We start from the raw sequence: 23,734 nt of genomic DNA, 5'->3' as shown, positions 1-23,734 counted from the left end.
AGTGAGCAAAGGGTTGCACACATGAAGTATCTGAATGGTCTCCCACAGGTGTGACTGTGCTGCTGTGTCAGAAAATGGAATAACGAGGTGAATCCATTTCCACATTCAACTGGTGTGATTTCATGGTGTGATTTTGCAACATAAGTGTTCAGCTCACACTGGGATCTCAAACCCTTCTGAGAATGAGCTGTACATTCTCAACCACAGTTAGAGAAAGGTGCTGCTGTAAATCTGAAATAAAAAAACAAAATATTGGAATTTTCAGCAGATCTGGTAGTGTCTGTGGAGAGTGAAAGATGTATTTAAATTTCAGAGCTGTGACTTTCCATCAGAATTGCACTGCATCAGTGAGCAGACTTGAAAACTTAACTCTATTTCTCAATTCACAGATTCTCCTGGATGTGCTGAGTATTTCCATGATTTTTTGCTTTTATCTCTGATTGAAGAAGTTGCATATGAATTGTGCATTAGATTTATTGATGACTAATGTACATTTATTCTCAACCATCTACTAGTGGAAAACTCTTCCACTTGTCTACCCTGTCAACCCCTTTCATTATCTTAAAGGCCTTAGTCAGGTCATCCTTCACTTTCATTTCCAGAGAAAAAATTTTCAATCCGTTAAATCTCTGTGAATTTGACATATTTTCCAATTCTGCCATCATTCCGGTAAATCTTTTTTGCACAACCCCCAGTGCTTCGCTCCTTCCTATAATATGGAGGCAGAGCTAATCTGAGCATCTAAGTCACATTGTCCCAAATTCCTGTATGTTGTAAGGATCATTCTTGCAGTGGGAGAGGGAATGTGGTTTCAAGCTGTTATTCACCATCCCCTGTTTCAGCCATTCTCCCATAAGATGAAACTAAGATTAGATGAAATGAGCAGATCTAATGAGCCGCTCTGTGACATTATGAATCAATTACAAAGTTGTCTCTCAGCCTTACAGTGAAGCGGAGGGTATTTTTCATTCTAAATTTGCTAATTACACCATTAAGAATACCTGTCAGAGAATGACTAGATTTCAGCATGGGGTCAGTGTAAAGCTCATTTAACATGTTTACCAAGCAGTGAAGAGGTGAATTTGTAATTCACATGCACCTTGTTTGTGCATTTCCCAGATTAATAGTTGCACCGAGTCTGTTGTTCTCCATCTTGATATGTTCAAGATGGAAATCCATAAATATTTGGGCACTAAGGGATATGGTGATAGGATGGGAAAGTGGAGTTGAGCTGGAAGAACATTTAATGGTGGAGCAGGCTCAAGGGGCCTTTTGGTCCAACCCTGCTCCTATTTCTTGTGTTCTTATGAACATCAGTGTGAATCATTTCCATTCAAGCACAGCAGATGCAGCAGCACCCGTCCACCTCCTCCCTTCCCTCATTCCAGGGCCCAAAACACTTTCCAAGGGGCACAGTGATTTACTTGTACTTCTTGCTATTCAGTATTGTCTATTCACTAACCACAGTGCGGTTTTCTCTACATTGAGGAGATTAAATCCCAATTGGGTAACTGCTTTGTGGAACATCACCTTTCAGTCTCCAAGTGTGACCCTGAGGTCCTGGTCATTTACCAGTTTATTCTCCACCCATTCCCACTCTGACCTCGGCCTCCTGCACTGTTCCAATGAAGCTCAATGGAAGCTCGAGGAACAGCAGCCCATCTTTCATTGGACACTTTACATCCTTCTGGACTCAACATTCATTTTGACAATTTCAGATCATAATCACTGCTCCCATTTTTTCTGACAGTAGGGTCTGGTAATGGTTCTTCTTTTACCATTTATCTCTCCTCTGGGCCTGTCTATTGTTTATCCACTTGTCCCATTAGTTTATTTCATTGTCTCATTATCACCCACTGCTGCCTTGCACCATCATCCCCTTTGTCATTTAATCACGAGTTCAGGCTCGGACAAGGGGGATCTTTAGAGATAGTTTGTCCCGGTGGGCTAATGGAAGGGAGGGAAGCAGCAGAGGCAGCTGATCGGAATGTCTCAATTGTAGTGACAAAGAAGCTCCATGAGCTCCAAACACTTGTTGTTGGAGGTGAGGATGGAGGAGACAGGGGAGAGGGAGACCCTTTCAAAAGGAACTAACTTGTGCTAGAAATATCAAAACGACTCAACTATTCATCACAAAGCTGATTTATTCCAATTTTATACAGAATCTGTAACTGGGCTGGAGTTTATTAACATCAAAAAGGAACTAACTTGTTAAAAATAGTAAAAAAAGGTTCAACGCATTGTGTTTAACACAATGCTGATTTATTTGACTTTTATCTAAGTGGGCTGGAGTTTATTAGTGTCTACAGAAACACACTATAATGAACATACTTCAGTCCTGAATGTTATTAAGAGCAAAATCCCATCACGACAGTTACTTGTGAACTTGCTGGTGTCTTAGCCGGTTGGATGACCGACTGAATCCCTTCCCACATTCGGAGCAGGTAAATGGCCTCTCTCCAGTGTGAACTCTCTGGTGTGTCAGCAAGTTGGATGACTGACTGAATCCCTTCCCACATTCGGAGCAGGTAAATGGCCTCTCTCCAGTGTGAACTCTCTGGTGTCTCAGCAGGCCGGATGACTGACTGAATCCCTTCCCACATTCGGAGCAGGTAAATGGCCTCTCTCCAGTGTGAACTCTCTGGTGCAGCAGCAGGCCGGATGACTGACTGAATCCCTTCCCACATTCGGAGCAGGTAAATGGCCTCTCTCCAGTGTGAACTCTCTGGTGCAGCAGCAGGTTGGATGACTGAATGAATCCCTTCCCACATTCGGAACAGGTAAATGGCCTCTCTCCAGTGTGAATTCTCTGGTGTCTTAGCCGGTTGGATGAACAACTGAATCCCTTCCCACATTCAGAGCAGGTAAATGGCCTCTCTCCAGTGTGAACTCTCTGGTGCAGCAGCTGGTCGGATGACTGACTGAATCCCTTCCCACATTCGGAGCAGGTAAATGGCCTCTCTCCAGTGTGAACTCTCTGGTGCAGCAGCAGGTTGGATGACTGACTGAATCCCTTCCCACACCTGGAACAGGTGAACGGTCTCTCTCCGGTGTGGACTCGCTGGTGTGCGATGAGTTCAGATGATCGTCTGAACCCAGTCCCACGGTGAGAGCACCTGAACGGTCTTTCATCAGCGTGAACACGTTGATGGGACTTTAGTTCCACAGAACTTTTGAAGCACGTCTCACACTGTGGGCATTTAAAATGTCTCTCATCTGTGTTAACTCGCTGGTGTCCCATGAGGTTGGCTAATTGAGTGAATCCCTTCCCACGCTCAGAGGAAGTGAATGGTCTCTCCCCAGTGTGAGTGCACCAATGAGTTCCCAGTTCCAATGGGGATTTGAATCTCTTCCCACAGTCCCCACATTTCCATGGTTTCTCTCCATTGTGACTGCATTTATGCTCCGTCAGGTCAGATGATCGGCTGAAGCCTCGTCCACACACAGAACATGTGTACAGTGTCTCCCCACTGTGAACAGTGCTTTTTTCTTCCATGTTCAAAATCTGAAGATACTCAGTTTAAGATGAATTAGGCGACTCCATCAGAACCTGATGTGATGTTTGGTTTCAGTTTCCCGACAGCAAATCCTCCCCTTCTAATAACCTGTGAAATTGATTTAAAACAGAAAAAGGGAGTGAGAGAGAACCCACAAAAACACAAAGGCAGGTTGTGAAATTGAGCTGAATGAATCTGGTAATTTGTGGGGCCGGCACTGGGAAAAAGTGACCATGAAAACTGCTGGATCATGATAAAAACCCAACTGGTTCACTAATGTCCATCAGGGGAGGGAACCTGCCACCCGGTCTGGGCCAACACAAGACTCTGGCCTCCATAAGAACATACGAAATAGGAACAAGAGAAGTCCTAACACCCCATCGAGCCTGCTCCACCATTCAATACAATCGTGGCTGAATTTGGGTTTCAACTCCACTTTCCCACCCACTTCCCATATCCCTCGACTCCCTGAGAGATCGAAAATCTCTCCATCTCAGCCGGAAATATATTCAATGATGGAGCATCCAGAACTCGCTGGGCTGGAGAATTCAATGTGACAGAGAGAGTAAGAGAGAGAGGAGTGGGAGAGACAGAGAGAGAAGGTTACTAAACAAAGCACAGGATGTCAATAAACAGAATTCAAGTGCATGGGATTAGGGTAATATCCTGTTATAGATTGAGAATTGGTGAACAGACAGAAAACAGAGTCGGAATAAATGTCTCATTCTCAGGATGACAGGCAGTTATTTGTGGGATACTGCAAGGATCAGTGCTTGGCCCACAGCCATTCACAAACTATACAAATGATTTGAAGGCACTCATTTAAGCAGCACCTAAATTTTCACATTCTCATCCTTGTTTTCCTCCATGGTTGTGATCATTCCTATCTCTAACCTCCTCCAGCCTCACAATACCCCCCGAGATATCTGCTCTTCTCGAATTCGAGAATTACTGATTTTAATAATTCCATCACTGGTTGCCATTCTGTCAGTTTCCAAGACTCTAGAATTTCCTTCCTAAATCTCTCTGCCTCTCTACCTCATTTGCATCCTTTAAAATATTCCTTCAGACCGACCTCTTTGACCAAATTATTGGCCACCTGCCCGAGTATCTCCTTGGTTTCTAACATTTCTGTGAAATGTCTTGGTAAACTATATAACAATAAATGTGTGATATAAACACAAATTGATATTTCTCCAAATCAACAACAACAATGTCCCTTCCTCATCACTGGGTGAATAACCTGTAGCTCCTTACCTAACAGCATTGTGCGAGCACCTTCACCACACGGACTTAATTAGTAATGGGTTGAAAGGTTATGGGGTGAGGGAGGGAAATTGGAGTTGAGGCCAAAATGAGATCAGCCATGATCGTAATGAATGGCGGGGCAGGCTCGAGGGGCTGAATTGCCCACTCCTGCTCCTAGTTCTTATGTTCAAGGATCTATGGACATGCACACCGAGTGTCTGTACTTCCCGGTTCCGACCATTCATCATATACTCCCTTGCCTAGTTAGTCCTCCCGAAATGCATCACCTCACACTTTTTGGGATTAAATTCCATTTTCCAGTGTTCTGCTCATCTGACCAGCCCATCTATATCGTCCTGTAGTCTAAGGGTTTCCTCCTCGCTATTTACCACACTAGTGATTTTTTTGTGTTACCTGTGAACTTACTGATCATACCTCCTACATTCATGTCTACATCATTAATGTCCACTAAAAACAAGGGATCCAGCACCCAACCCTGCAGTATGCCACTGGATACAGGCTTCCAGTCACAAAACCAACCTTTGACCATCACCCTCTGCCTCCTGATACTGAGCTAATTCTGGATCCAATTTGCCAAATTGTCCTGGATCACATGGGCTCTTACCTTCTGGACCTGTCTCCCATGCCAGACCTTGTCAAAAGCCTTAGAGAATTCCATTTGGACTATATCAATTGAACTACCCTCATCTACACACCTCGTCACCTTCTTGAAAAATTCAATCAAATTTGTTAGACATGATCTCTCACTGACAAAGCCATGCTGACTATCCTTGATTAGTTCTTGCCTCTCCACGTGGGGATTAATTCTGTCCCTCAGAACGTTTCCAAAAGTTTCCCTACCACTGATGTTGGACTCACTGGCCTATTAGCTCCCTGGTTTATCCCCACCATTCTTCTTTAATAATGGTACCACATTAGCTGTCCTCTGGTACTTCTCTTGTGACCAGAGAGGATTTGAAAATTAATGTCAGGGCCCCTGCAATCTCCTCCCTTGCCTCCCACAGCACCTGGGATACATTTCATCTGGGCCTGCGGATTAATACACTTTTAAGGCCCTATAAAACCGCTAATACCTCCTCCCTCTCAATATTCATTTGTTCAAGTATATCACAGTCCCCCTCCCTGATTTCTATATCTACATCATCCTTCTGTATAGTTACTCCAGATGCAAAGTACTCATTTAAAACCTCATCTATATCTTCCAGCTCCTCACACAGATTGTCATTTTGGTCCCTGATGGGCCCTAATCTTTCCCTGGTTATCCTCTTGCCCTGAATATACTTATAAAATGCCTTTGGATTTTAACTTATTTCACCCAGCTGTGTTTTTCATGCCCCCTCTTCGGCTTCCTAATTTCTTTTTGAAGTAACCCCCTGCACTTTCTCTACCCATCAAGGGCTCCTGCTGTTTTGAGCCCTCGGTATGTACCATAAGCTTCCCTTTTTCCCCCCCTTATCTAATCCTGTCAATTCCTCAACATCCCGGTTTCTCTGGACTTGTTGGTCCTTTGTGGGAAAATGTTGGTCCTGCACACTATTTCCTTTTTGAATGACTCCCACTGCTCTGATGTTGATTTTCCTACAAGTAGCTGCTCCCAGTCCACTTTGGCCAGGTCCTGTCTTATCATATTGAAATTGGCCTTCCCCCAATTCAAAACCCTTATTTTCGATCCATCTTCGTCCTTTTCCATAACTACTTAAATCTTACTGAGTTATGGTCATTATCACTGAACTGCTCCCCCAGTGACACTTCTACAACTTGCCCAGCTCTGTTCTCTAAAAGAAGGTCCAGCACCTCTCTTGTAGGACTTTCTATGTGCTGGCTTAAAAATCTCTCCTGGATACATTTGAAGAATTCAGCCCCCTCAAAGTTTTCACACTTTGTCTATCCCAGTTAATATTGGGGAAGTTGAAATCCCCGACTATTATTACTCTATTATTTTGACACTTCTGAGATTTGCCTACATATCTGCCCTTCTATCTCTCCCTGACTGTTTGGGGGTCTATAGTATGCTCCCAACAATGTGATTGCCCCCTTTTTGTTTTTAAGTTCTACCTATACAGCCTGATTTAACAGCAGCTCACACTTACACTGAAGATGGTCAAGGTAAAATATTGTCTTTCCCTTTTACCGTATTCCAGTGCCGTGTCAGGGTATACAATTCCATTCGCATAGATTTATGCAAAAAGAAATTCTAACATACCGCAAGATTCCCCACACCTTTTAAAGCACTTCTCACACTCTGGTCATTTAATAGGTCTCTTGTCAGTGTGAATGTGGTGTCCCAGGTGGGATGATGTCCTGAAGCTCTTACCACACTGTGAGCAACTGAACAGCCTCTCGCCAGTGTGAATTCAATGTGCTTCAGCAGGTCAGTCCAAAGAGACAAACATTTCTCTTGGTTTGAGTTTGCTGTGTGTAAATCCTCCCCTTCTAACCCCCTGTAAAAGGAGTTTCCAAACACTCAGTATAAACTCGGCTCCGGGAGTTTCTAATCCGGGTTTGGAGTCCTACACCGGGTGTTTGTGAACCCTCCCAGTCCACCCTCTGGCTCCATTCCTCTCCTGCACTCGGCCCTTTCTCACCCGCTGGACTTTAAATTCCACCGCAACAAAAACAAAAATACCTGGAAAAACTCAGCAGGTCTGACAGCATCTGCTGAGAGGAACACAGTTACCGTTTCGAGTCCATATGACCCTTCAACAGAACTAAGTAAAAATAGGAAAAGTGAAATATAAGCTGGTTTAAGGGGGTGTGGGACAAGTAGAGCTGGATAGAGGGCCAGTGATAGGTGGAGATAACCAAAAGATGTCACAGACAAAAGGACGACGAGATGTTGAAGGTGGTGATATTATCTAAGGAATGTGCTAATTAAGGGTAGAAAGCAGGACGAGCAAGTTACAGATAGCCCTAGTGGGGGTGGGGTGGAGTGAAGGAATCGAAAGAGGCTAAAAGGTAGAGATAAAACAATGGATAGAAATCCATTATTTTTAAATGTAAATATGTGGGAAAAGAAAAATCTATATAAATTATTGGAGAAAGAAATCCACCTCCTTCGTCCCGGTCCCCGCCCACACTGCGCATGCTCCCAGCAGGCTCCGCCCCTCTCACTCCGATTGACTGGAGGACCAGCTGCTCCCGCTCGGTCATCCAACCCCGACCCTTCTTCCTATTGGTCCATAGCTGCCGCCAGTCATTTGGACTCGGAACATGCGCAGTCCGTGGAGTGAGCTCGAGCGAGCGGATTTAAAATTCGGGTTTAACAAGCACTGAGTGCGGATGCAGAACCGGAAATAAACCCGTGAACAGAGATAGGGCTGACGGGTGAATTTGGAAGCTTCATAAACTCACGGTGTCGGCCCCAAACCCTCAATAAGAAGCCACCGGTCCCGGGTTTGCACGGAGCTGCAGGAGAAAGGCCCGAGTTAACGGCCGCCATCTTTATAAGGGCAATGTGAGGATGGGCGCATGCGCGGCCATCTTGATTGGTCAATGTGCTACAGGGCGCATGCGCGGCCGTCATCCTCACGGGGACAATGAGCAACATTCATAAAATGTGTGTTCACCAGGAGTTTTAGATCAGCAGCAATAGAATTATAAACCCACAGTCACTCAGCAGTAAAGACTTTAAGTATTGCTGAAAAAGGGAGACATATTGCTGGTATTTCATGTTGCACTCATCCGGACAGATGCAAATAAAAAAAAATTTCTCAGCGAACAATTTTTTTTTTATTTTTATTTTTTTTTGCTGCACAAGGAAAGGGTGTTGACTGGTTGGCCAGTCAGCTCTGATTGGTCAAAGCATTACCACAGAGAATGCATCAAAGAGCGATCATCCTCCATGCTTTTGTTTAATTCAACAAACGGCCCCATCCCTTCTGTCTGCAGTGGACAGTTCCCTGTGGATGAATATATGTAGCTTCTAGCAAGCATAAGTGAGCCATATTATGAGCCCGACTGATAATATTTGAAATTTGATGTTCTTGCGTCTGTCCTGTTGAGTACAAGATAAAAGGTTTTGACAGAATGTCTCTTTTTTTAGCAATACTCAAGTGTCTTTAAGGGGAAAAATGTGGTCGACAGAGGGAGTGGTGCCGGTAGAGAATTTCAGAGTTTGGGAATGAGGGAACTTAAGGCAAGGTCATTAATGCTGGAGCGATTAAAATGGAAAATGTATAAGATTCCAGAATTCGAGCAGTGCAGATATCTCAGAGGGTTGTGTGGCTGGAGGAGATTACAGAGATAAGGAAGGGCAAGGCCATGGAGGGATTTGAAAACAAGGATGAGAATATTAAAATCAAGCTGTTGCTTGACTGGGATCCAAGGCAGGTCAGGAAGCAAGTGGGTGACAGAGGAACAGGACTTGCTACGAGTGAAGACATGGACAGCAGACTTTTGGATGGCTTCACGTTTACGGAGAGTAGAATGTGGGAGACCAGCCAGGAGAGTGTTGGGATAGTCGTTCAAGTCTGGAGGTAACAACGACAGTGATGAGGGTTTCAGCAGCAGATGCACTGAGACAGGGTGAGGGCGGGTCATGTTACAGAGGTGGAAACAGGCGATTTTACTGATGGCACAGATATGAGGTCAGAATCTGATCTCGAGATCAAATGTAACACCGAGTTTATGAACAGACTGGTTTAATCTCAGACTGTTCCCAGGGAGAAGGATGGAGTTGGTATCTAGGGAATGGAGATTGGAGCAGGGACTGAAAACAGTGACTTCAGTCTTCTCAGTGTTTAATTGGAGTTAATTAGTCATCAGGAAGAGAAGCAGGAACCGGAATAGACCATGAGGCTGATCCCAGGTTTAACTTAGTTAGAGAGGGAGAGAAGGAAGGAAGGAAATCCTGGGAGGTTTGGAGAAACCACCTTCTCAATCACTCATTAAATCTCCACACAGTAAGTTTTGGACACAAGGTTAACGTCTGCTATTCTGTATGGTTGGTCAGAGGGTTTCAGATTAATGATTTGTCATGAGTAATGACTGAAGTGAATGATGAAACATATTGTTATCTTCAGTTGGACAAATTTGTTAAAAAGATACACGAAGAATTATCCAAAACTCTTTTTGGCTTCAGCACAGGGAGGAGGGAGAGTGTGTGGGATGGGGATTTGCAGCTTTGGGAGAAGAAGACAGGAAATAATGTTCCATAGAAATGAGAATTATCTGCGCTGAATTTCTATCCTGTCCTTACAGTGATCACTTTTGTAAACTCCTTTTACAGGGTATCGGAAGGGGAGGATTTACAGAGGGGGAACTCAAACCAAACATCACATCAAGATCTTACAGATTCACTCGATTCATCAGGACCTGAATATTATCGTCTTTGAATGTGGAAGGAGAAATGTTTGTTCTTTTTGTGGGAAAAGATTTCAAACATCAGTGTGACTGGAAAAGCACCGAGACACACACACACCTGAGTGAGAGTGTTCTAGTGACCTGACTGTGGAAAGAGCTTTAACCAGTTACACAGCCTGAAATAACATCACACCATTCACAGCAGGGGGAAATTGTACACGTGTTCTATGTGTGGACAAGGATTCAACTGATCATCAAACCTGGAGAGACACAGGACCATGGAGAAACCTTGGAAATGTGAGGACTGTGGGAAAGGATTCAATTACCCATCCCAGCTGGAAATCCATCGATGCAGTCACACCGGGGAGAGGCCGTTCACCTGCTCCGAGTGTGGGAAGGGATTCGCTCTGTCAGCCAACCTGCGAACACACCAGCGAATTCACACTGAGGAGAGACCATTCACTTGCTCTGAATGTGGGAAGGAATTCACTCAGTCATCTGAGCTGCTGAGACACCAGCGAGTTCACACTAGAAAGAAGCCATTCACCTGCTCTGAATATGGGAAGGGATTCACTAACTCAACCAACCTGCGAACACACCAGCGAATTCACAATGGGGAGAGACCGTTCGTCTGCTCTGAGTGTTGGAAGGGATTCACTCAGTCATCTGACCTGCTGAGACACTGGCGGGTTCACAGTGGGGAGAGGCTGTTAACCTGCTCTGTGTGTGGGAAGGGATTCACTCAGTCATCTGACCTGCTGATACACCGGCGAGTTCACAGTGGGGAGAGACCGTTCACCTGCTCCGAATGTGGGAAGGGATTCGCCCAGTTATCCAGCCTGTTGAGACACCAGCAGCTAAACACTGGAGAGAGGCCGTTCACCTGTTCCGAGTGTGGGAAGGGTTTCACTCAGTCATCCCAACTGCTGAGACACCAGTGGTTTCACAATGGGGAGAGGCCATTCACCTGCTCTGAGTGTGGGAAGGGTTTCACTCAGTCATCCCACTTGCGAATACACCAGCAAATTCACACTGGAGAGACACCATGAGAACATATGGAATAGGAACGGGAGCAGACCATTTGGCCTCTCAAGTTTGCTGTACCATTCAATAAGATCATGGCTGATCTTCTTATGTTTGAATTTCCACATTCCCATCTAACCATGATAACCTTTGATTCCCTTGCCTAACAAGAATGTATCTACCTGTGTCTTAAAAATATTCAATGATCGCGTCTCCACCGCCTTCTGAGGCAGAGAGTTCCAAAGTCGTACATTCCTCTGAGAGAAAAAATTCTCCTTATCTCTGTCCTAAAAGGGCGACCCACTAATTTTGAAACAGTGCCCCCTACTTCTGGACTCACCCACAAGAGGAAACATCCTTTCAACGTCCACCTTGTCAAGGCCATTCAGGATCTTGTATACTTCAATCAAATCACTCCTCCCTCTTCTAAACTCCAGTGGAAACAAGCCCAGTCTGTCCAACCTTTCCTCATAAGAAAGCCCACTCATTCCAGATATCAATCTAGTGAACATCCTTTGAACTGCATCCAATGCATCTATAAGGAGACCAAAACTGCACACAGTATTCGAGGTGTGGTCCTGTATAACTGAAGCATAACATCCTTACTTTTATGTTCAACCCCTCTCGTAACAAAGGATAGCATTCCATTAGCCTTCTTAATTACTTGCTGTACATGCATACAAACTTTTTGTGACTCATTTACTCGAACACCTAGGTCCCTCTGCACCTCAGAATTATGCAGCCATTCTCCATTTAAGCAATACTCTGCTTTTTTGTTCTTCCTGTCAAAATGACCAACTTCACATTTTCCCAAATTTCACCCCATTTGCCAGATCTTTGGCCACTCACTCAACCTATCTACATCCATCTGCAACCTCCTCATGTCCTCTTCACAACATACTTTCCTACCTATCTTTGTGCCAAGTGCCAATTTAGCGACCATGTCTTCACTCCCCTCATCTAAGTCATTGATGTAAATCATAAAAAGTTGAGGCCCCAACACAGACCCCTGTGGGACTCCACTCGTCACATCCTGCCAATCAGAAAAAGACCCATTTACACATACTCTCTGCTTTCTGCCAGCCAGCCAATCACCTATCCATGCTAATAAGTTACCCCCTACACCATGCGCTTTTATTTTCCGTAATACTCTTTGATGTGGCACCTTCTCAAATGCCTTCTGGAAATCCAAGTAGAGTATGTCTACAGGGTCCCCTTTATCCATTGCGCATGTTACTCCTTCAAAAAAACTCCAATCAATTGGTTAAACATGATATTCCTTTCATAAAACCATCCTGACTCTTCCCAATTGCCTTGAGCTCTTCTAAGTGCCCAGCTATAACCCCCTTAATGACCGATTCTGATAACTTCCCCATGACAGACGTCAAGCTAACTGGCTTATCGTTTCCTGTTTTCTGCCTCCCTCCCTTCTTGAATAGAGGGGTTATATTTGCTACTTTCCAATCTGATGGAACCTTTCCAGAATCGAGCGAATTTTGGAAAATTAACACCAACGCACCGACTACCGCATTAGCCGCCTCTTTAAAGACCCTATGATATAGTTCATTGGGTCCCAGAGACTTGACATCGGCAGCTCCTTCAATTTTCTCAATACCATTTCCCCAGTGATTTCAATTTCACCAAGTTCCTTTCTCCTGTAACCTCCTGATTTGCAGCTATTACAGGAATGTTTTTTGTATCCTCTATATTGAACACAGAAGCAAAATATTATTCATTTCTTCCACCATTTCCTCATCTACTATTAACTCCCCACTGTCACCCTGTTGAGGACCAACACTCACTTTGCTCACTCTTTTCCTTTTTAAGCACCTGTAGAAACACTTGCTATCCATTTTTACATTTCTAGCAAACTTCCTCTCACACTCTAATTTCTTTCTCCTGATTAACCTTTTAGCCATTTTCGACTGTTCTTTATATTCTGTCCAATCATCTGTCCTGCTGCTCATCTTTGCAGAGTTGTATGCTTTTTCCTTGAGCTTGATGCTTTCTTTAACTTCTTTAGTTAACCACAGATGGTGGGTCCGCCCCTTATAATTTTTCTTTATGGTCGGGATGTACTCATTCTGAATACTCTGAAATATCCCCTTAAATGTCTGCCACTGCTTCTCTATTCATCTATCCTCTAGCCTCGTTTCCCAGTTCACTTCAGCTAGCTCAGCTTTCATCCCCACATAGTTGCCCTTATTTAAGTTTAAGATACTAGTCTTTGACCCACTCTTCTCCCTTTCAAACTGGATTAAAATTCAACCATATTGTGCTTGCTGCTACCTAGTAGTGCCCTTACTCTGAGGTCATTAATTAATCCTGTTACATTACACAATACCAAGTCAAATATAACCTGCTCTCTGATTGGCTCCTGAACATGCTGCTCTAAGAAACTATCTCAAAAGCATTCTAAGAACTCTTCATCCAGGCTATTACTGCCAATCTGATTTTTCCAGTTAATGTGTAGATTAAAATCACCCATGATTATTGCCGTCCCTTTATCACAGGCACACAATATTTTCTCTTGAATACTTTGCCCTACACTATGGCTGCTGTTAGGGGCCCATCAACCACTCCCACTAATGACTATTTTTCCCCTACTAATCCTCATCTGCACCCAAACCGATTCTATATCCTGATCTCCTGATCCAAGATCATCTCTAACTATTGCACCAATGCCCTCTTTGATTAACAATGCTACCCCTCCACCTTTACCTAGCTTCTTATTCTCCTTGAATGTCATGTACCCCTCAATATTAAGGACCCAATCTTAGTTGTCCTGCAGCCACGTCTCCATAATTACTATCAGATCATATTTATTTACTTCTTTGTGGGTCATCAATTCATTTACTTTGTTTTGAATGCTATGTGCATTCAGATAGAGAGCCTTCAGTCTTGTCTTTTTGTTACCGTTGTAACATGTAGTCTTGACTGTTGATTTATTCTTCGGTTTTTTCTCTCAGTCCTTTCCTGCCATTCTCTGACCTTGTTTCTCATATTACTATTTTGCTCTCCTGTCCTGACTCTACACCTTGAATTGCTACCCCTACCCAAGCTTGATCCCTCACTGGTCTTGTTTAGTTTAAAGCCCTCTCTAATTCCCTAGCTATGCGATTTGCGAGGACACTCATCCCAGCACGGTTCCGGTGTAAACCGACCCAACGGTGCAGCCCCCACTCTCCCCAGCACTGATACCAGTGCCCCACAAACCGGAACCCAGTTCTCCCACACCAATCTTTGAGCTATGCATTGGTCTCTCCAGATTATTTGCCCGATGCCAATTTGCACGTGGCTCAGGTAATCATCCAGAGACTATTACCTTTGAGTTCTGCTACATAATTTGGTACCTAGCTCCTTATACTGACTTTACAGAACCTCTTTCCTAGTTCTAGCTATGTCATTGGTACGTACATGGACCACGACAACTGGATTCTCCCCCTCCCATTCCAAGTCCCTTTCTAACCCTGAGCAGATGTCCTGAACCCTGGCACTGGACAAGCAACATAGCCGTCTGGACCCTCACTTTTTGCTGCAGAAAACAGTGTCAATGCCCTCACTATACTATCCCTTACTACCACTACATTCCTTTTTGCTCCCCCTGCATGAATGGCTTCCTGTACCACAGTGTCATGGCCAGCCAGCTCATCCACCTTGCACATTTCACTTTCATCCACACAGGTTGTGAGCACCTCAAACCTGTTTGACACTTGCAAAGTCTGAGACTCCTCCACTCCTGCCTGCTCAGTCCCATTACCTGCCTCACTGACAGTCACATCCTCCTGTCCCTCACTGCTGATCAAAACAGATGACCCTCTTCTAAGAGGTGTGACTGTCTTCTGGAACAAAGTATCCAGGTATTTCTCCCCGTCCCTTATGTTGCACAGCGTCTGCATTTCGGTTTCTAGATCAATAATCCTGATCCAGAATTCCTCAGGCTGCTTACATTTCCTGCAAACGTGTTTGTCATGGATCGCCTTGGCATCCAAAAGCTCCCACATCTCACAGCTGCAACATAACCCCTGTCCTACCATTCTAACTTATGTTATTTAGTTAATTTACTTTAAATACTTTCTTCATATGTATGCTACAATTTACTGTGTTTACTGAATGCTAGTACCACTGACAACTAAAGATTATATGCTTCTAAACCACACGGGATGTGTATTAGATGTTTATTTAAGTAACTCTATTTTATTGCTTGTTTAAAATCTTTGTTGTTTTATTTGAATTTTAAAGTTTTCAAATTTTGGTTTATTATTGTAAAGTTATTTTTATTTATAGATCTACCCGAACTCGCCTGTCCTCAGCTGGTTTCTCACACACTGACCCTTAGACTGAACACTTACCGACCAATCAACGTACCAGCTTCCTGTGACATCACAGTTGCCTCTTTCCCCCCACTCCTGCCGCCTCACAGCAGCTGCAACAGTGAAACAGCCCATTCCTCACTCAAATACCCCATCTGTATTTATAGACGTTCCTCACTCAAATCCCCCGTCTGTATTTATAGACATTCCTCACTCAAATCCCCGGTCTGTATTTATAGACGTTCCTCACTCAAATACCCCGTCTGTATTTATAGGCGTTCCTCACTCAAATCCCTGGTCTGTATTTATAGACGTTCCTCATTCAAATACCCCGGTCTATATTTATAGACGTTCCTCAACCAAATCCCCGGTCTGTATTTATAGACGCTCCTCACTCAAATCCCCCGTCTGTATTTATAGACGTTCCTCACTCAAATACCCCGTCTGTATTTATAGGCTCTTCTCACTCAAATCCCTGGCCTGTATTTATAGACGTTCCTCACTCAAATCCCCCGTCTGTATTTATAGACGTTCCTCACTCAAATCCCCGCTCTGTATTTATAGGCACTGCTCATTCAAATCCCCGGTCTGTATTTATAGGCGTTCCTCACTCAAATCCCCAGTCTGTATTTATAGACGCTCCTCACTCAAATCCCCGGTCTGTATTTATAGATGCTCCACACTCAAATCCCTGGTCTGTATTTATAGATGTTCCTCACTCAAATCCCCAGCCTGTAATTATAGGCACTGCTCATTCAAATCCCCGGTCTGTATTTATAGACGCTCCTCACTCAAATCCTCACTCTGTATTTATAGACGCTCCTCTCTCAAATCCCCGGTCTGTATTTATAGACGTTCCTCACTCAAATCCCCAGTCTGTATTTATATGCGTTCCTCACTCAAATCCCCAGTCTGTATTTATAGACATTCCTCACTCAAATCCCCAATCTGTATTTATAGACGCTCCTCACTCAAATCCCCAGTCTGTATCTATAGGTGTTCCTCACTCAAATCCCCGGTCTGTATTTATATACGTTCCTCACTCAAATCCCCAGTTTGTATTTATAGATGTTCCTCACTCAAATCCCCAGTCTGTATTTATAGGCACTCCTCACTCAAATCCCCAGTCTGTATTTATAGACGTTCCTCACTCAAATCCCCCGCCTGTATTTATAGGCCCTCTTCACTCAAATCCTCGGTCTGTATTTATAGACGTTCCTCACTCAGATCCCCGGTCTGTATTTATAGGCGTTCCTTACTCAAATCCCCGGTCTGTATTTATAGACACTCCTCACTCAAATCCCCAGTCTGTATTTATAGGCACTCCTCACTCAAATCCCCGGTCTGTATTTATAGACACTCCTCACTCAAATCCCCGGTCTGTATTTATAGACACTCCTCACCCAAATCCCCGGTCTGTATTTATAGACGTTCCTCACTCAAATCCCCCGTCTGTATTTATAGGCACTCCTCACTCAAATCCCCAGTCTGTATTTATAGACGTTCCTCACTCAAATCCCCCGCCTGTATTTATAGGCCCTCTTCACTCAAATCCTCGGTCTGTATTTATAGACGTTCCTCACTCAGATCCCCGGTCTGTATTTATAGGCGTTCCTTACTCAAATCCCCGGTCTGTATTTATAGACACTCCTCACTCAAATCCCCGGTCTGTATTTATAGACACTCCTCACCCAAATCCCCGGTCTGTATTTATAGACGCTCCTCACTCAAATCCCCGGTCTGTATTTATAGACGTTCCTCACTCAAATCCCCCGTCTGTATTTATAGGCGTTTATCACTCAAATCCCCAGTCTGTATTTATAGGCGCTCCTCACTCAAATCCCCGGTCTGTATTTATAGACGCTCCTCACTCAAATCCCCCGTCTGTATTTATAGACACTCCTCACTCAAATCCCCCGTCTGTATTTATAGACGCTCCTCACTCAAATCCCCCGTCTGTATTTATAGACGCTCCTCACTCAAATCCCCCGTCTGTATTTATAGGTGCTCCTCACTCAAATCCCCAGCCTTTACTTATAGACACTCCTCACTCAAATCCCCGGTCTGTATTTATAGACACTCCTCACTCAAATCCCCGGTCTGTATTTATAGACACTCCTCACTCAAATCCCCCGTCTGTATTTATAGACGCTCCTCACTCAAATCCCCGGTCTGTATTTATAGATGCTCCTCACTCAAATCCCCCGTCTGTATTTATGGACAGTCCTCACTCAAATCCTCGGTCTGTATTTATAGACGCTCCTCGCTCAAATCCCCGGTCTGTATTTATAGGTGCTCCTCAGCTCCCCACTGTCTCCTGCAGGTCCGCTCCGCTCTGACTCCCAGCAAGGTCGGCCTCACTCGAATCCCCGACCTGTATTTATAGGCGCTTCTCATCTCCCGAGTATCTCCCACAGGACTGCTCCGCTCCAACTCCCAGCAAGGTAGAGGGATGGAGCCAGTGACTATGGAGTGGAGTTTGTAGTGAGGACTGAAGACAATGGCTTTAGTCTTCTCAATATTTAAATGGAGGAAATTTCTGTTAATCCAGTTCTCCCAGGATCCTTGGGTGCATCTCATTTGGCTCAGGTGACTTCACAACTTTAAAGTAAAAGCAAAATACTGCGGATGCTGGAATTCTGAAACAAAAGCAGAAAATGCTGGAAAAACTCAGTAGGTCTAACAGCATCTGTGGAGAGAGGACAAAACAGTGAGTCATACGGACTCGAAACATTAATTGTTTCTTTTCATTCCACAGATGATGTCAGATCTGCTGAGTTTTTCCAGCAGTGACGGAGGAGTGGGCGGGGCTGGATGACCGAATGGGAGCAGCTGCTCCTCCAGCCAATCAGACTGAATGAGGGGCGGGGCTGATTTCGGTTCTCCCTCATTGGCTGAAACTCTGCATCATTCTGAAAGCTGATTTGTCTCAAACTCCAGGAGAAAACTGGACCTTTCTGTTTGTGACTTTAGACAGATGAAACTCTGTGGGTGTGGAGCAGACATTTCAACATTTGTTACTGAAATGTGGGAACATGATAAAACAACGTACAAATAATTCAAGGGCTCACTTCAAGGAATGACTCGCCAGGCAGGGAAAGTCACCATTAGAACAAGTAGAATCCCTGGTTTCAATAAATGAACGGGCAGAAGGGTTAGGACAGGTTAGGGAGAAGGTTAATACTGTCATCATTCAGAACATCACATGGAAGCCCAGGCCTGGGAGAGGGGGATCCACCGCAGACATAGGAACAGGGGAACGAAAATAAAAAATGCCGGAAAAACACAGCAGGTCTGAAAGCATCTGCGGAGAGAGAGACAGAGACAATGTTTCAAGTCCGTAAAACCCTTCTTTAGATCTATATATAAGGAGGTGGAGATGTGGTGAAATATGTATTGATTAAGGGGGGTGAATTTGGCCAGTCTTTCTTCATAAGACAGTCCCACCATCCCCGGAACAAGCCTGTGAACTTACATTGCACTCCCTCTATGGCAATAATATCCTTCTGAGGCAAGGTGACCAAAACTGCACACACTACTCCAGGTGCGGTCTAAACAAGATTCTAAACAATTGAAGCAAGACTTTACTACTCCTGTACTCAAATCCTCTTGTGGCAAAAGCTAACGTTCCACGAGCCTTCCGAATAGCTTGCTGCATCTGCATTTTAGCCTTCAGTGACTTATGGACAAGGACACCCAGGTCCCTTTGTACATCTACACTTTCTCATCTCTTATCTTTTAGGAAATACTTTGAACGTCTGTTCCTTCTGCCATTTTTCCACAATCTATTCCATCTGCCATGTGCTTTCCCACTCACTAAGTCAAATCCTCCCATAGCTGCTTTACATCTACCTCACAACACATTCCCACCTCGCTTTGTATCATCTGCGAACTTGGAAGGATTACATTTGGTCCCCACATCCAAATCGTTAATATATATTGTGATCAACTGGGACACAAGTACTGATCCTTGTGGTACCCCACTAATCACAGCTTACCAACACGAGAATTACCCGTTTATTCCTACTCTCTGTTTTCTGCCTGTTCACCAATCCATGTCAGTATATTGCCTCCTATCCCATGTGGGTTGATTTTGCTAATTAATATGTCAGGTCCCAGTGACTTATCAACTTTCAATCCCATTCTTACTGATATTAATTTCCTTCAACTCCTTATTCTCCCTACTCCCTTGGATCTCTAAATCTGGGAGATTTCTTGTATCTTCCCCGGTGAAGGCAGACTCAGAATTATCATTTCGCTTCTCTGCCCTTTCTCTATTTCCCCGACTCTGCATGCAATGGACCCACATTTGCCTAAAGCAGCTCTTAGAGTCTGTTTTTATCTTTTCTCTAGATTGCATTCATATGCTATTCTCCCTTTCTTTACCAGTTTCCTGGTCTTCTTTTGTTCTATCTTAAAAGCCTCCCAATCCTCAGGTTTACTACCACTTCTGGCAACTTTATAAGCCTTATTTTTAAATCTTATACCATCCTTAACTTCCTTTGTCAGCCACAGTTGACTGACTTTTTGGGGGTTTTGCACCTTGAAGGAAGGTGTATGTGCTGTAAGCTATGTAATAATTCTTTGAAGACTCTCCATTGCCTCTGTACATTTTAATGTATTTTCACATTCTATCTCAGCCAATTTCTCCCACACGCCTTCATAATTTCCTTTATTCAACTTTAACACCTTTTCTTCAGAGTGAACTACCTCATTTTCAAACATAGTATAAAATAATATAATATTGTGTTCACTCGCCCCTCAAGGTTCTTTTACAACAAGATTATTAATTAGTCCTTTTACATTACATAATGCTAGATCTAAAATAGCCTGTCCTCGAGTCGGCTCCTCAACATACTGCTCTCGAAAACCATCCCCAACATACTCCAGAAATCCATCTTCCACAGCATCAGTTCTCAATTGGTTTACCCGGTATACATGTAGATTGAAGTCATCCATGATCAATGTATAGCCTTTGCTACATGCTTCTATCATCTCCTGATTAATACATTGCTATTACCATTACTATTTGGTAGGCTATGAATAACTCCAACAAATGTCTGCTGCGTTTTGCTAATTTTTAGCTCCACCCAAACAGATTCTACATTGAACTTCCAAACTGAGATCCCCTTTACTAATGCACTGATCTCATCCCTTATTATGAGCACAACTCCACCTCCTTTTCTTCCTTTACTAAACTTCCAGTATCCATGAATATTCAGTTCCCAGTTTTTGTCATCATGCAGCCATGTTTCCATAATGGCAATAATGTCTTACCCCGATATCTGACTATTTGTGCCTTTTGATCATCGATTGCGAATGCTGTGCGCATTCAGGTAGAGCACCTTTAATTTTGTCTTTTTAACATAATTCTGCATTCGAAGCAGACTCAATGCTCTGCTTTGTTTCTCCTGCCTTGTAGCCTCACTACTACTTCCTGTTACCCATTTTACTTCCTTCTAATTTTACACTTAAAGTAAGGAGGACTAGTAAGAATAAATTAACAGTAACTTCACTTTGCGACACTTCTCCTAACTTTACCTTACTTTGGTTTACTTTATGACTCTATTTCACTTTGACTTGACTTAACGTTACTTCCCTATTGTTGGTGTTCCTTACTGAAATCCAGGCAGCTACCTCTTTATAAATGTTATGCTTTTTTTTTTCTAGTTTTAAGCTATTTAAACACAATCCCTAACAGCAACTTCTCACCAACCAATTTTTCCTGCGATGTCGCCCTTGGGTTTATTTTCAAACTCAGCCCACTGCCCGATCGGAGGTGTTCCTCACAGGTCTGGCTGTCTCCTCTCCAAGAAGGTGAGACACGTCGGGAAGGACCAGAAGAGAAAGTTTACCTGTGTCGCAGCCACGTAGGATCTCACTTGTGGCTTTGATAAGAACTGTTTTCGAACTGAGGCAGGGAAGAAACCTGATCGGAGGGATTCAAACAGGGAGTTCTCGGAAAAATGGACACAGTTTCGGGAGATTACAAAATGTTTAAGGATTTTAGAAAGGAGAGGATGGAGATGGGGCAAAGATGGAAGAGTGAAGGGTTTGTTTTTATTTAAGGACGTTGTAACGATGGAAGGTTTAAAGGAGAGCGGAACAGTATCTGAAAAGAGAGAACCATTGACAATGACGGTAAACATGGGGAAGTTGGATGGTCAGTAGTTTAGTGGGAATAGGGTCGATGGAGCAGGTGGTGCACACAGAGGGCATGAGAGGAGATGGGAGAGAAACTGGAAAAAGATGTGTTCACGGCTCAGACAGTGGGGTGTCTTTAGAGGCAGTTTGTCCTGATGGGCTAGTGAAAGGGAGGGAAGCAGCAGAGGCAGCTGATCGGATTGTCTCAATCTTAGTGACAAAGTAGCTCCATGAGCTCCTCACAATTGCTGTTGGGGCTGATGATGGAGGAGACAGGGCAGAGGGATAGCCCTTCAAAAGGAACTAACTTGTGCTAGAGATATCAAAACGGCTCAACACACTGTTTATCGCAAAGCTGATTTATTCCAATTTTATACAGAATCTGTAACTGGGCTGGAGTTTATTAACCTCAGCAGAAACACACTCTTATGAATATGCTTCAGCCAAGAATATCATTGGGAACTGAATCCAACCACAGCAGTTACTTGTGAACTCTCTGGTGTCTCAGTAGATGGAATGACCGAGTGAATCCCTTCCCACACTCTGAGCAGGTAAATGGCCTCTCCCCAGTGTGAACTCTCTGGTGTCTCAGTAGATGGAATGACCGAGTGAATCCCTTCCCACACTTGGAGCAGGTGAATGGTCTTTCCCCAGTGTGAACTCGCTGGTGTTCCAGGAGGTTGGATGGATCAGCAAATCCCTTTCCACATGTGGAGCAGGTAAATGGTCTCTCTCCAGTGTGAACTCTCTGGTGTCTCAGCAGGCTGGATGAATCATTGAATCCCTTCCCACAATGAGAACAGGTAAATGGTCTTTCCCCAGTATGAACTCTCTGGTGTCTCAGCAGGGTGCATGAATCAGTGAATCCCTTCCCACAATCAGAACAGGTAAATGGTCTTTCCCCAGTATGAACTCTCTGGTGTCTCAGCAGGGTGCATGAATCACACCCAGCCTTTGTGTTTTTGTGAGTTCTCCCTCACTCACCTTTGTTTGTTTTGTACTATTTTCACAGGGTTTGCAGTCCAGAATCACAAACCCGACATCACATCAGGATCTGATGGTGTCGTCCAATTTATCGTAACCCAAATACCATTGGATTTTGAATATGGGGGTTAAGTGAATCCCTTCCCACAATCAGAACAGGTAAATGGTCTCTCCCCAGTATGAACTCGTTGGTGTCTAAGCAGATGGAATGACTGAGTGAATCCCTTCCCACAATCAGAACAGGTAAATGGTCTCTCCCCAGTATGAACTCGCTGGTGTTTCAGTCGGTTGGATGAATCAGCAAATCCCTTTTTACACACAGTGCAGGTAAACGGTCTCTCCCTAGTGTGAACTTGCTGGTGTCTCAGCAGGTGGAATGACTGAGTGAATCCCTTCCCACACTCGGAGCAGGTGAACGGCCTCTCCCTAGCGTGAACTTGCTCGTGTTTCAGTTGGTTGGATGAATCAGAAAATCCCTTTCCACACACTGAACATATGAATGGCCTCTCTCCAGTGCTTGTACACTGATGGATTTCCAGCTGGGATGGGTGATTGAATCCCTTCCCACAGTCCCCACATTTCCATGGATTCTCTCCATTGTGACTGTGTTTCAACAGGTCAGATGATCGGCTGAAGCCTCGCCCACGCACAGAACATGCGTGCAGTTTCTCCCCACTGTGAACAGGGCTCTTAAGCCCCATATTCAAAATCCGATGGTATTTGGGTTACAATAAATTGGACGACACCGTCAGATCCTGATGTGATGTCGGGTTTGTGATTCTGGACAGCAAACCCTGTGAAAATAGTACAAAACAAACAAAGGTGAGTGAGGGAGAACTCACAAAAACACCAAGGCTGTGTGTGAAATTGAGCTCAACGTGTGGGACTGGCATTAGGAAAAAGTGACCATGAAATTTCCCAATCCCTTATCCTCCAACCTCCATAAGGACCAGGGTAGCAGGTGAATGTGAACACCATCACCTCCAAGTCACACTCCGCCCTGATTTGTCTGACATCCATTACTGGATGGACAGAAACTTCCTCCATTTAAATTTTGGGAATACTGAACCTATTGTTTTCATTCCCCGCTTGTAGCCCACTCCACTCCCCAACCTTCAATGCCTTTCTGACAACTCTGAGGCCAAACCAGACTGTTTACAATCTTGGTGCCACATTTCACCCCAAGCTGAGCTTCTGACTACA

At 44.1% G+C, this 23,734-nt stretch overlaps 1 protein-coding gene across 1 annotated transcript; it reads right to left on the bottom strand.

Annotated features, from left to right (window-relative positions):
* Nucleotides 1-2,374: 2,374 nt before the first annotated feature.
* Nucleotides 2,375-23,347, bottom strand: LOC144674054 (uncharacterized). Its single transcript, XM_078535591.1, is given in 4 exon segments — nt 2,375-3,472; nt 7,088-7,122; nt 22,043-22,479; nt 22,640-23,347. Coding segments are annotated over 4 exon segments (2,163 nt in total). The 5' UTR covers nt 23,233-23,347.
* Nucleotides 23,348-23,734: the final 387 nt, after the last annotated feature.

The sequence above is a fragment of the Cetorhinus maximus genome, unplaced genomic scaffold (assembly GCF_964194155.1).
Source record: "Cetorhinus maximus unplaced genomic scaffold, sCetMax3.hap1.1 HAP1_SCAFFOLD_547, whole genome shotgun sequence".
NCBI classification, from domain to species: Eukaryota; Metazoa; Chordata; class Chondrichthyes; order Lamniformes; family Cetorhinidae; genus Cetorhinus; species Cetorhinus maximus.
Note: the sequence above shows the minus strand (reverse complement) of the source record. Positions and strands in the feature narration are given on the sequence as shown.